Raw genomic sequence first — 13442 nt, forward strand, 5'->3', positions numbered from 1 at the left:
CTATAATTGCGTTGTAAAATATTGGATTGCGTGGAATGTCCCATTAACCGATCTTTCGCTTCCCAGCCTTTTAACAGAACCGACAAAGAGAAACCACTTAGGATCTTGCAAAATCCGAAACTTCAGGACCTGGACTTTCGCTATCGCGGGGGTGGGAGTACGGTGAGAATTGCGCCAGAGTCGTTTGCACGAACGAGACACTTTGGTCCGTGGGAGGAACAGAGTTCGCGTTTCTTTCTTGTCCAAGTTAATCTCGAAAATTAGCTCGTAGTCTAATAAAAGGTAAATCATTCGGTTTGATTATCCCTTTCTTTGATTCTAGAAAATGAGAGAATCTTGCGAACGAGGGTGCGAGAAACAGCGGAAGAAAATAAGTCACGTTCTTCGTCTTCTTACACGTGAATAGTTTTACACTTTGATCTCTTGTCTCTTGAATATTTGAACAAACATTTTTGTTAATAAAATATAATATAATACGATGTATAATTAAGATATCGCGGTCGAAGGTAGTTGAAAATGGAACAGTCTGTCACATTCTCGAATATAAGTTTCTTGAAAATACGTGGTAAATCTAGGAAATTTCACGAACGATCAAACAGTCGTTTTTAGTATATTGAATAATAAAAATAGATATTTAATCCCACAAGAAAATATTCACGTTATTCCCCCGTCATCTTCAATACCGTTGGATAAATCTAATTCTTTGTATTTTTCATATTCAAACATGTAAATGTTAAATACATCCTATAATCAATATACTAAATATACTAAATTCAATATACTTTATAATTTATTACACATTAAAACGTTCGCCGTCTTAGTCGTAGAAATATTGAAATGGAAAAACCACCGGAAGTACACTAGTCATATTTTCCTCTGAGATCTTCATTTCAGAGAAGGCACCTCTGGAAAACTCGATAGAAAATCCTCTTAAAGGATTTTACAGACACGCTAACTCGGATTCTTAACAAGTACAACAAACGAAAAAACGTTTCTTTTCCACATTTTATCCGAAACCTACATCAGGATCGCGTCATCGGGACGAGATAGAATCGAGAAAGAAATAGGGGAGCGCACTCGCCATCAGAGTGGCATTCGTCTTGATGTTTCTATTGTTTGGTCGGTAAGTACCGGTCAAGAACAAAGGCAACAACGCGATGGTAAAGTGTTTGTCTCGTTGCCTATTAAAACGTTGCTCGCACGGAGTCGCGCAAAGAGCGTAGTTTAACAGCATCTCGTGGCGTTGTCCAGGCCGCATCGTACGGCTTACAGCTTACGCAACACTCGCCAATAATCTAATTACCGTGGCTCGCTATCGATGCGTTGGCCAACGGCGAGTTGCAATGCGACCACCCTACACCGGACAGTTTGTATCGGATTTTCCATCGACAATAGGTATCTCCGTAGCCCGTAGCCAAACCTCCGCTATGCCTCTATCCTCGTTACGTTATCCGGCAAGATAGCGATTTCAGATAGAAGAAACCGAACGTGACTCTGCCTCTTTGCTACCTATTATCTCTATCGGTGGCGGTTCTGTGTAGTTACGCGAGTTGCGGACACTAGTTACGCAAAGTGTGCGGAATCCTTGCTAATAGCCTAACAGTTTGGTCCTTAGAGTGATAGCGTTAATTACGATCCAACTGTTTAGAGGTTAATTATACGCGTTACTTATACCCGGTAAACAGCTGTGAAAACGGGCAAAGGGACGTGGCTGGTCATTCGATTGTATGTCGTACACGATGCTAGTGATGGGCTTAAGTACGGCGCAAGTAGGTTTGAAAATTAACCAACTAGATTCGAACTCTTCATACGGTGGCGGACGACAGAAATATAAGAAAGAAATAATTTTACGAAACATTTTCCTTTCTATAGAAACGGCTGAGTTAAGCGGTTCGAAGTATATTTGTCCGATGTTCTTAGGAGGATTGAAATTACGCGTTTTCAACCAGATTCGAGAAGTTTCTATAGATTCTACGAACCGTCGACTATATGTTAAAGACAAATATGGAGCTTGATTGACGCAGATATATTCCTTGTTTCAGTTTCGATTTACCAAAACGTTTAACCACAGTTACGGCAAGTAGCAAAGAGTCAACGGCAGAGAAACGTTCTTTCATCGTAATGTCGAGGAAATGATAAAAACATCGATGTTTGATTTGCATTGCACCAGGTGTACAAATATTTGTGCAGGGTAGTGTACACATTGAACTTGATCCCATCGCTACACGCTACCGCTGTTCGTCACAGAGCGTTAATGAACTGGGAAATTAACAGATAGACCCTATGAATAAACAGAGAGTTCGATGGAAGGCACTAGCCGGAATCGAACGTGACTCACCTCTGTGTGGTGGCACAGGATGAAGAGGCGAGGCAACGGCGACGATTAGAAGGCAACCGAACACCAAGAAGAAAATCAAGGGCGTCCCGATTCCAGGATGACGACGACGTTCCTTCGACCCGAAGGGATACATCGTGGCCCTCTGGGCCCCGTTGTGCCCTCCTCTAACCTCGTCCTCCTCTTCTTCCTCCTCCTCTTCCCCTTCTTCGTCAACGGCCAGGGCCGTAGCGCGCATCGGCTCGACGTTCTCCGGCCCAGCAATAACTAATGGCGCTATCTGCCTTTCGTCGAACAACCGACCACCGCACTTTGCGAGTCACCCACCAGACTCATCTCTCTTCCTCTCTCGACCTCTGTCTTCCTCCTACTTTCGATTTTCCTTCTCCTCCTCCTCTTCCTCCTCTTCCACCGAACGTGCTTCCGCCACGTCCTCTTTCTCTTCTTTCTCCTCCGCGGGTCGCTCAACCTTTCGACCCTCCTCCCACGCTTTCAGCCTTTTTCCCCCGACTCCTGCTACCTTCGTCGATCGGCAGCTCTTCTTCGTCCTCACGGCCGATCGATCCTACCCCTGAAAAAGAAAGAAAAAAAGAAAATGATTCAGCCAGGGAACGGGATTAATTTTTCGAACAGGCTTCGCCAGTCGGCGTTTGATCCTTCGCGGATCTCGCGTTGTTCAGATTTTTCTGTCACGGTTACGTCATTGGTTCAAAGGACAGAGAATAGGATCATCTTCCATACCTTTGTTCGGGATCTTTATACGATGGATCATGTGCGTATGGATCGAAAGACTGTGACGCGTGGGTCTTCGTCGGATACAGCCATTTCCAACCTTTTTCATCTAGTTACTAGAATTCTACGACGTACCGGAAGATATATTGCGTTTGATCCAAGACAGGTCATTCACACTGCACTGTTATTACTCATTTTGTTTGACAATCTAAGGGGAACAACGTTGGTATCTTCGACTAAATAATCGGGTTATTGCATGCTCTAACCCTTTGCGGTCGGCGTATTTTTCCAATGGGAATAGCAATTGGTCGAAGCAAGTTTCGGTTATATTTCAGATAAATTAAATATTCGGAAATATTTATAGTGCCATTCGATTTTGAAACGGAATTTTAGATCCAGTCACCGTTCGACTGCAAAGGTTGAGGAACGAAAATTTTTACGGCACACCAACGCGCCACGCGACACAGTCGAAAATCGTCGACCTAATAAAATTGAACTGCAAGTTGCCGAGTTAAAGTCAATTTCAGTGACGCTTTGGACTGAAATAGATTAAGCGATGAAACGTCATAGACGAGTGATTTTACAAGCTACCGCTAATCGAGGGAACGTCGAGGGGACCATAGAAATCGACCATGTTTTACGCAAGACGTGACCGAACGCGAAAACACCGGTGAAAAGCGGATAAGGAAGGCGATTCTTTAAACGTCTCCTTAAGAAGTTGTTGCTGAAAAATTTCCTCGAGGAGAGCGCGTGTGTAGTGGAAGTCGGAAGACGCGATGGCCAACTCGCGCGATAAATCATCGTCAATGTTCGCCAGGCTCGTTCGCTACAGCGTTCTTAGATCTTGTATCTCCATCAGTTTCGAGAAAAACCCAGTCAATGAATACGAATACTTCACTTGACGATCATCAAGTCTTTTTCACCGATACTTTTCAAAAAGAAATCCCCTTTAGACAGCGTCCAGCAATATCAGCAATTTAAAAATGAATCATATCGATCCAGTCGAGTTTCTGACAGTTTAACAGTTTCGTAACATAAGCGATTCTCGAGAAACAAATTATTTCTATAAAACCATTTCTCGGTAGAATATGAGGAACTGATGAAGATCAATTTAAAGAGTAGCGTCTGTGACATCACCAGGGCTCTCTACTTTTCAATTTATCGAGTTCAATGTAGCTTCATACAGCGGGTGAAAAGCGTACTTGCACATATCCTTATCTTCTAACGAAGCTTTTTCTTATCAGGTTCTGAATTTCATCTTCATACCGCCACACTGTCGTGATCACGTGAAAATACTTGGACTTAAGTAACTGGTATTGGTGATACTATATCGAATACAGAAATATGCAAATACTTGCTGTATCCGCTATACGCGAGACCCACTTTATGAATTGATCGTAAGTGCACATATATAAATCGTAAAGATTTGATCTATTTTTACGAAACAAGGAAACGTCTTAAAAGTTGACGCTTCCTTAATAAAATAACGGAAAGTAGACTAGTTTCTCGGACGCTTTCGATTGATTTCTTATTGTAACGCCAGAACAGAAATTTCCGAAAGGAAACTGTAATCGAATATTCGGAATTAGGGAAATCCACTAAATCGCGTAATTACTGTTTGCAAAAAATGTACTTTTTTCATGTTTTTCATTATTATAATCGCAGTTCATAACTTGGGAGTACGATCGATTCCAAAAGCGAGTGCAACATATTACAGCATGCTTTATATGCATTTTTCTAGTTTCATGTCGCATTGTACTAGAGCTTTTTCTGCAAAGCAAACGAGTCATAGCGACAAGAACATCGGGTAGTTATTTGCTCAAAGGAGCTCTCTATCCTTCTGCCATGGACACAGACGGTCCGGTCAAAAAGCGAGATGTTTTCGACGATTGGAAAAGGTGCACGATATTTGCGAAAGCTCTCTGTGCGAGGTATTAACGTTACGCGAGACGTTTGCAGTCGTCCAGCAACCAGCAGAACCGATTCTGTCCACCGGTTATCACGGCGAACTATGGGAAAACGATATCCAACCGAGTACAGACACAGTCATGGTTCACCCGTTCACGTGCGACGTGTTGATTTTTGCATTTTTTTCTACGTTTCCAGTGTCGCGACGGCTATTGAATGACATACAACAACGTGTAACCAAAACGAACAATTTGCAACCGTTCCCTTGTACATACTTTTGCCAAAGCTTTTTCTTTTCGTTCTATTAACATTGGAACAATTAATCATAATGTGTTATAAATGACTATTTTATTAAAATGATATGACGAAAATACAATAGAAACGTACAATTATTAGGACGACGGAAGTTCATATCAAAATGATAGACATCAGAACTACAGACGACTGATAAAATTTGTATCGAATAAATAAAAATGAAAGGCGTATGAAGAATATAGAATGCAAGAAAAATAAACTTCTATTCATTTAGTACTTCTTATTTGATAAAACGAAATTATTCGGATGAAAAATACACAAAATCTATGAAATTCACATGTAAAAAATTGATCGTCTTAATTATCCTGGTACTTGTAGCGTTAAGAATGCGAAACATACGTACAGATTTCTTCGTCTATATACATAATGCATGCTTCGCTTTGGATATTTTATACGCTTCTTCATGCCACGTGCACTTTGCGAATTTTTGCATCCTAAAATTTTCTATAAATTCATAAGCATTCGCTGTCTGCTAATCGTGTTATCGGAGTCTTCATATACGGTAACATTAAAATTCTGTTCCTAGTAACCGGCAAAAAAAAACAAAAGAACTAAAGAAAGACAGTTTGATTTGAATTTTCACAGTTTCACCTAACGCCCACGAGCCTTTCTCTCTGTCTCGTATCTTCCTCGCAGGCAAAAGTTGTTACTCTACTACTCCCTGAATCTTCAAGGCGCAACTAGGCTGAGACGCGTGGAAAGATAGAACGGAGAAACTAGATAACCGTATAACTCTCTCGAATCGGCTTTCCGTTTCGACGTGCGCGAATCAACGATCGTAGGTAACCAAGCAGACCAGTCTACCGTGCAATCTATCTCTCGTAATATTTGCAAACATCCGCATTTTTTTCGCGCTATGTAGGTGTGCTGCACGTTGAAAGAACACGCTTTATCGGCGTTCTCCAGCGGCCGCTGGATGAAACAAATTCTCGCGTGGGAGGAAAAACGAGGAAAAAGTGGAGATACGCGCAGCGAGAAGTGCAGAGAGAAAATGGCGAAGAGGAGCATGGTGGGGAATACGACTGGAGAACATGGTCGCGAGAGAGAATTCGACCCGCGTCTCCCTGGCGACAATTTGCAAAATTGTCTCGCGCGTACTGCTCGGTTCTGCGCTACGAACGCGTCGTTCTCGGCCGACGATCCGCGAATGATAATCGTCCCACGTAGATACGTTCCACGGCTTTGTCCTCTTTCCATGACGCGAAACCGCGATACACCGACTTTGCCAGAAGGAACAATGAAACGACGAGAGTCACGCGGATTTCTCGCCAACGTTCCACCTATCGTCGCACCAAATATTTAATACCAGGCTCTGTATTCGTATGCAACCGGTCGTGATAACGTATCAATTGGCCATTATTAGCGGGAACATGCGACCAACGCGCTCCAATTGGGCGGAACGAGTATGTGTGTCGGGTGTAGCGGTAAACCGGCTACGGTTTCACCGTACAGAGCCGCATCTAGCAATGGGCATTCCGATTTTGGAGCGGTTCAGAGATCTTCAAGACTGTGGAGATTCGAATCGCTTCGAACGCGAATCGAAGCTTGGAATTTTTGGCAGTTTTGATACACCTTCGCGTAAACGTGTTAGAACGATTAGATACTACGTTAGTTTCAAAATTGGAAAAAATGAAGATGAAGGAGGTATCTGTACAAAGTGCTGATTCGTTAAAATTTCTCCTATAAATTGTATGCAATTTAACGCTCGCAATCTGGCCGGAATAGAGAAGATTTATTAAAAACGAAACGTCTTCCAAGGTCTTTGAGTGAAAATTTGGAATTTTCAGTTTTGAGCGTTTAAAATTTCGACATACGTATATCCTGAAAGTTTTGCAATCCCGAATTGAATGCCATAATCGTTTAATGCTGACGCGCTGGTCTTAGTCTTTCTTTCGAAACACGTGTTAGTAACATCGATGCGTAATCGAAGAGAAATACAAAGACTGTCAAAGACTATACAAAGACTTCAAGACACGCGAGAGTTACAAGACTTTCAACAGTTTCGTAGCTTTAAATTATATTCGAAGAAATTCAAATGTATACAAATTCAAAGTGATTTTAAGTCCTTCGAATGCAGTTGATTGTAAATGCGATTTTCTTCTGGATACTTCGCGTTCTTTCTACTTTTTTGTCCACTTCTCTTTTATTTTCTTCTTTCTTTCTTTGCCCTTCGTCCCACTCTTCTCCGTGTTTCCGGAGAGCGTAGTTAATTTTCTTGGAGCAGAATTAAACCGACCAAGGGAACGTTTCTCATTATTCGAAACACTCGTCCGGCGTCCAGATGAAATTTCTACCGGGCGAACTTTTAAATTAACGCGTCGGATTTATCCGCGGGAAAACCAGGTCGGAACGTAAGCCTATTCCCTATCTCTGCGTTTGGGCCGAATCCGACTAACGGGACCGATGATGTCACCGGATTTGGGAATATTAACTCGTCGATGCATCCGCGCACGAAATTCTTCTCATCGTGACCCTTATGGTTTTAAATTCGTTCAAGATTTCGTGATATATTATTTCCGTGCCACTCTGTATATTACCGACTATGTATATTGGAGCACAAAACGTCGTCTTGTACAATTAAACTGACATTACCAATAAAATTATACCGCAAGTCAGAGATTACGCGGTGTTCATAAATATTGCAATACAGCGGAATTTTACGTCGATCTATGTTTTTCTGCAAGCAATTAGACAAATAAAAGTCAAATAGACATTCGTTTTATCCATCGTATATTATATTAATTCCGTTCATTTTTGCATCTTCAAACTTCGCATTAAAGTCACAGTCTAGTAACAGATGAAATCAAATATAAAATTGATCTCTTATGAAACGATCGGAAATATCACTTATCTATTTCTATCTCTGCTATGATCTTCGTTTGCTAAATGATCCAAGACTGACACATACATAGGTCGACAAACATTAAACGAAAAATTAAATTGTCCTCGAAAGGTCTGCCTAAAATGGAACGCACGAACCGTGACTAAAATCAGCGAGGGATTAACCGAAATTCCTGTCCATTTCCGGTATTCCAGATCCGATGAAGATATCGAACAATGGTATATGGTGTGTATGGTAGTTTCAGGCGAGCGTGAACCAACGTAAAACAGTCTGAAGCGGCTAAAAACGCGTAAAAAGCTCGGTGCGGGCGTCGAAAATCGCGAACGCCGATCGTAAAACCCAACGTCGGCCAACATCGGACAATTTTCCATCGAGCACGCCTCGCTGAACCGTTACCTCGTAACGCACACCAACAAAACACGTTTTGCGTAATGTCCTAAGCGTTCGTCGGCGGAACTCAGCGGACATCGGCACGGAGAGGAGGCGTAACTCCTTTAAAGAAATTACCAGGAGACGGTTCGCGATCGCTCCGAGGTCAACAGAGTCCAAAACTTTCGCGAGACCCGGTCGAAACTCAGAAAATTTCGGATGTGACGGCCTGATGAAATCGAGGAGGCGAGTCGCGAACGTGCGAGGATTATTAATACCCGGCTTAAGGCGATTAGCGTAGTCCATGGTTACGTTCATCTGCGAAATTACGTCGATGGGAGACAAGCCGGAGGAGTTTCGAGATTATTAATTTCAAGTTTCTATTGTTAGTTAGCGTCGGGCATCGTTGGAGCGACGGAGGAACTGCGAACGAGCAAGGGATGATTTTAAAATACAAAGATTCGTAGTTTGTAATTAACTCATTAAGGATTATACAATGAGGTAAGGAGTACCAATAACGTAAACGTAATATTCTTAGGAGTTATAACTAAAGTAATAGCTTTGTCAACGTACCAGAAGTGTATTACGAATAATAGGCATTTTACATTTTATAGATGCTACACGATGTGAAGATAGAAGAAAATGTTGTACAATTTAGAAATTGATATAGTTTATTATAGAAATAGTGTATTGTTACTATTTCTAGGAATGATAGGAATATCGTGTTTTCTTTGAGGATTTGTTAGTTTCATAAATTTGTAAAATATAGATGGAGATGAAACCAAATAAAAAAGGATTTCAGAGTGTGAAAATTTATGCTTTACAATTACTCATTGAGTCATTAATGTTACGCGTTTCATTTGTAGCCTCTTCCGTCTATGTTTACATTGCCGAATTCTGATTTTTAATCGTCGTTGTGAAAGGAAGCTTCAGACGTTTAATGCTTTTTTGTTGTTATCTCTTCCATCTGGATTTGACAATTTTATGAAATTTAAAGAAATTGAAATATCATAGCATTTTGTAAAATTGCGTATATAGAGTACAGATGAAAAATACGTACTAGCGAAAAAGGTATTAAACAAATACTTCGAATACTCTTTTACAACAGCGATATTAAAAAATAAAATTCAATAACGTAGATTGATTGAAAGAAGAAATTACAAACGAAAGGTCACGTTGACCAACGTTGGCCTTTAGTGGCTTAACAAGGATCGACGCGTGGATGTTGATGGATTAACCGTTATGTTTAATATAGTGTGTTGTTTAAACGGCGTGTCGAATTAACTGAATCGAAACGAGGCAAGTTGTTGTGTAATATCGATGAGACGATATTGGCTCTACATAGTCTGCAATTACACGGAGTTAGGCGATTTCGCGGGAAGCTTCGTTGGCTGATAACATTAATTAGTCTTAACGCATGCTTTTGTATTCCCCGAGCAAGTTTCTTAAGAGCATCGTACGGTGAACAATGGTTCTGACTTCCTAACGGACTCTCCGAGTTATTTTTTAATATAACTTTCACGTAGATAAGCGCCCTTATGCAACGCTCGTTACATGCTCCAACTCGATATCCGGTACCGTCGGTACTTGCGTTTAACGCTCGCTTTTCCCATTAAACGACAATTAAAGTCTGGCTATAACTTTTGTAATTTCTCGCAAAGATAATCACGATTCCTTCGACTATCCCTCCCTTAACCTTTTTCTCCTCCACTCGTATTTCGTTCGTTTCACAAGTTCATAACCCTTTCGCGATTGCATCGGAAAAAAATGGAGCGTATTGTGTCTATGATAAAAACGTATATAGCTATATAACCTATAAGTCGAGCGCGTTCGTTGATTCGCGTGTGTTCCCTCGAAAAATCAGCATCCGGCGAAGCCACTTCCGTCAAACGACCTGGTGGCGCTGGGGACGCGTTTTACGTGACATTTAAATCTCCCATCGTGCGCGTACAATCCGACGTAAACACACTAGTATACAAAACAACGAGGGAGAGAATGTGCGTGCGACGTATTCTCGACGGTTATTAGGAACGCGAGTTTCGTCGGATTATATGATAAAATCGGACGTCGCGTAACTACGTTGACTCCGGTGATCGCGAGGGAAATGTAGCATCGTTCACCGAACCGACGATTCGCGTTCCCTTCGACAGGTTACGATTTGTGCATGTATATATGTATATATGCACAAACGTACACACCGATGAGCGACGCAGGAGTAGACAGACGTGCACGACGAAAAAAAAGCTACGGTGCTTAACCGCGCGAACCGAGGTACGGAGAGATAGATCGAGAGATGGGGGGAGAAAAAGAAAGGAAGATGCCGAAAGGGATGGAAAAGGAGAGACTCGCACGTAGAATATTGCGCGTGCTCGCTGCTCTTGCATACTATCTGACACCTACCTATGCACAGAGGTTGAAGTCCTGCCACGGGCGTCCTTTCCGCCGTGATCCTCGTCCTTCCAACCGGTTCTCGCAGGGACGTCGATTACTCATTTACGGTCATTGTACCGCATCCTGTCGCACCACACCAACTACCCACAATATCACACGTGTGTTACACGGCAGCGTGCAGTCGCGTCGTTCTCTTTCTCTGCTTGATCGACGATAATGAACAAAGAAATGCGTAGTCTGACAGAGAAAGAAGGAGAGAAGCTGTAGAACTGGCACGCGCGACACCGACTCCACACAACGAGACAAACAGGAACGCGTTCCGCGCCGTACTGACGGACGGCAACGCTCGTGACTCGTGTGAACGAGGACTCCGAGGACACCGACTTCCCCTACCATGATCGCGTTCGACCCAGCTGTGCTGCGCCCTCTCTCCTTCTGCCTTACGAACTCTCCTCTACCCTTTCTTATTCCCCTAATGTTGCGATCTCTTTCTTTTTCAGAGATCCCTTCCATGGCTGGACGCGGACCAACGCTTTCCAATAGTGGTACGCTGTACCATCAACCCCTCTATCGGTACCCCACTCTGGCTACCATGGTTCGACTCCCACCTCCGTGTAACTTGACCTTAGTCGTCGGTCAAAGGAAAGGAGTGTTTCTGAAATAGAAGGGCGATTGAAGGGTTTACGATCATCATCCTATATCGTTATTACTGATGGAAAACAAGTAACACATAGATATAATATTTTTACCAATTTTTGTTACATTTATTCTTGTCACTACTAACTTTATTCTCATTTTAAACTATTCCTTTGGTAGTTGTTAAACATGGCTGTAATCGTCTGCTTTAATCTGTTTTATCAGGAAATAGTAATTTATTTATAAAAAAATGTTTGTCATCTTACCACATAAAAATATGAATGAAAACTATTTACTGTATCATGGAATTCTTGTTCACGTACCTACGATGTTTAGCGCCAACCATACGTGTCAGTAAATGGAAGAAGACGAGAGCATGATACCGCTGAAGTGGGGTTATTCAGCACGTAAGGGGAAAACCCCTGCAGCGGGCTTACTTAACCCCTATTCGCCCGACCGAGCCACCCCCGTTATAACCAAGCGACGTTTGCCTCGCAGACCACTATATCTTGTTCATTTTCCCTTCCTGCTAGTGGCCACGCCGCTCTGGATGACCCCTATTGATAGACCAAGCTACTTTCGTCCGTTTCATCCTCCCAAATTTCCATCGTTCTCTGTTTCGAATGTAACTCAAAATCCTAGCTACGAGAGGCGCGTACATTTATTCAATTTGAAATTAAAATTCTGATTTATGATTATAAATTGTTTATAAATACTTTGGCAAATTTATTACATTAGTAAAAGGATTACGTGAATAAAAATTGTTATCTCAATTATTATCAATATTTAGAGAGTACTTATATCAAAAACAGATGAAATTTCTATCTCTAAAAGATGAAATTTAAATGAAGATCGATCGATCGCAAGTGGTGACTGATTGTGATTAGTGCACGTTGCACACGACGGTGTCGCCTCTGTACAATAAAAGAGTAAGGTTATGTGATTATTTGTCAAATAACCTAGTCTTACCTTAGATAACGTTATTTGACACGTAAACGAAGAATAAAGTAAAGTTACACTATTTTATCAAGTGTCCTGTATAATATTTTGCACTATGGTAATGTTATTTACTATAGAGTTGTCTAAATGTTAACTTTATAATCATGTTTTTAATTGGATGTTTTGGTTTCTAGGCTCGTTATTTTCGAGAAGAAGATATAGATGGTACAGTGGTAAATTCTTTAAATTGGTTAAGATTGCTGTTTACAAAGTTATAAATTCTTTTTTACAGAATTTAGGGAATGCTTTTATCTATTTGCAAGGAATGGTCAAATACGTACTCTAGATGAACTTACAATCATTATGAGATCACTAGGATTAAGTCCCACTATCGCAGAATTAAATAAATATTTAAAGGATAAAGGTACAAATAAGGTGAAATGATTTATAATATTATAAATGGTTTTAAACTCACAAATTTTTAACCACAGGAGGAAGGATGTCTTTTGCTGATTTTTTGGAAGTCATGCATTTACAAACAAGAGCTGAGGATCTGCCGAAGGAGGTGATAGATGCTTTTCAAGCTGCAGACAAATTTAGGACTGGTACTATACCTGCTAGACAATTAGCACACATGTTGCTTCATTGGGGTGAGCAATTAAGTAACAAAGAAGGTTGGTTTTCTTACTTACTCTAGATATTGATTCCAACAAGTGTTCTTAATTACTTCATTTATCTCTAACTTTCAGTGGAGCAAATTTTTAGGGAAGCAAACGTATCTCCAAATGGGCAAGTCAAATACGAAGACTTTGTAAAAATAGCCTGTGCACCTGTACCTGATTATTATTAATATCTTTTTATTAATATCTTTAGTATTGTTATTATTATCATTATCACTAATATCTTTTACATTCTTGAAAGATCTCTTTTGATATTTGAACATATTCGAATATTTGATATTTATGTAATTTTGTT

At 41.0% G+C, this 13442-nt stretch overlaps 2 protein-coding genes across 2 annotated transcripts in view; one reads left to right on the forward strand and one right to left on the reverse strand.

Moving 5' to 3' along the window:
- LOC117230827 (disintegrin and metalloproteinase domain-containing protein 10-like) overlaps positions 1-11306 on the reverse strand; it is a 57114-nt gene extending 45808 nt beyond the window's left edge. The window contains exons 1-2 of the mRNA XM_033488684.1: positions 10902-11306; positions 2339-2906 (exon numbers count right to left, since the gene is read on the reverse strand). Coding sequence (XP_033344575.1) covers positions 2339-2573 — 235 coding nt within the window. The 5' untranslated portion in view covers positions 2574-2906; positions 10902-11306. The remainder of the gene's footprint in view (positions 1-2338; positions 2907-10901) is intronic.
- Positions 11307-12427: 1121 nt separating this feature from the next.
- On the forward strand, positions 12428-13335 carry LOC117230833 (calmodulin-like protein 4). The gene is made up of 5 exons (XM_033488691.1): positions 12428-12585; positions 12662-12692; positions 12760-12891; positions 12959-13141; positions 13217-13335. Exons 1-5 carry the CDS (start codon positions 12583-12585, stop codon positions 13315-13317), a joined length of 450 nt encoding a protein of 149 aa, XP_033344582.1. The 5' UTR covers positions 12428-12582; the 3' UTR covers positions 13318-13335.
- The last annotated feature ends 107 nt before the right edge of the window (positions 13336-13442 follow it).

Source organism: Bombus vosnesenskii, unplaced genomic scaffold (assembly GCF_011952255.1).
Source record: "Bombus vosnesenskii isolate JDL3184/JDL3185 unplaced genomic scaffold, Bvos_JDL3184-5_v1.1 scf7180000013267, whole genome shotgun sequence".
NCBI lineage: Eukaryota > Metazoa > Arthropoda > Insecta > Hymenoptera > Apidae > Bombus > Bombus vosnesenskii.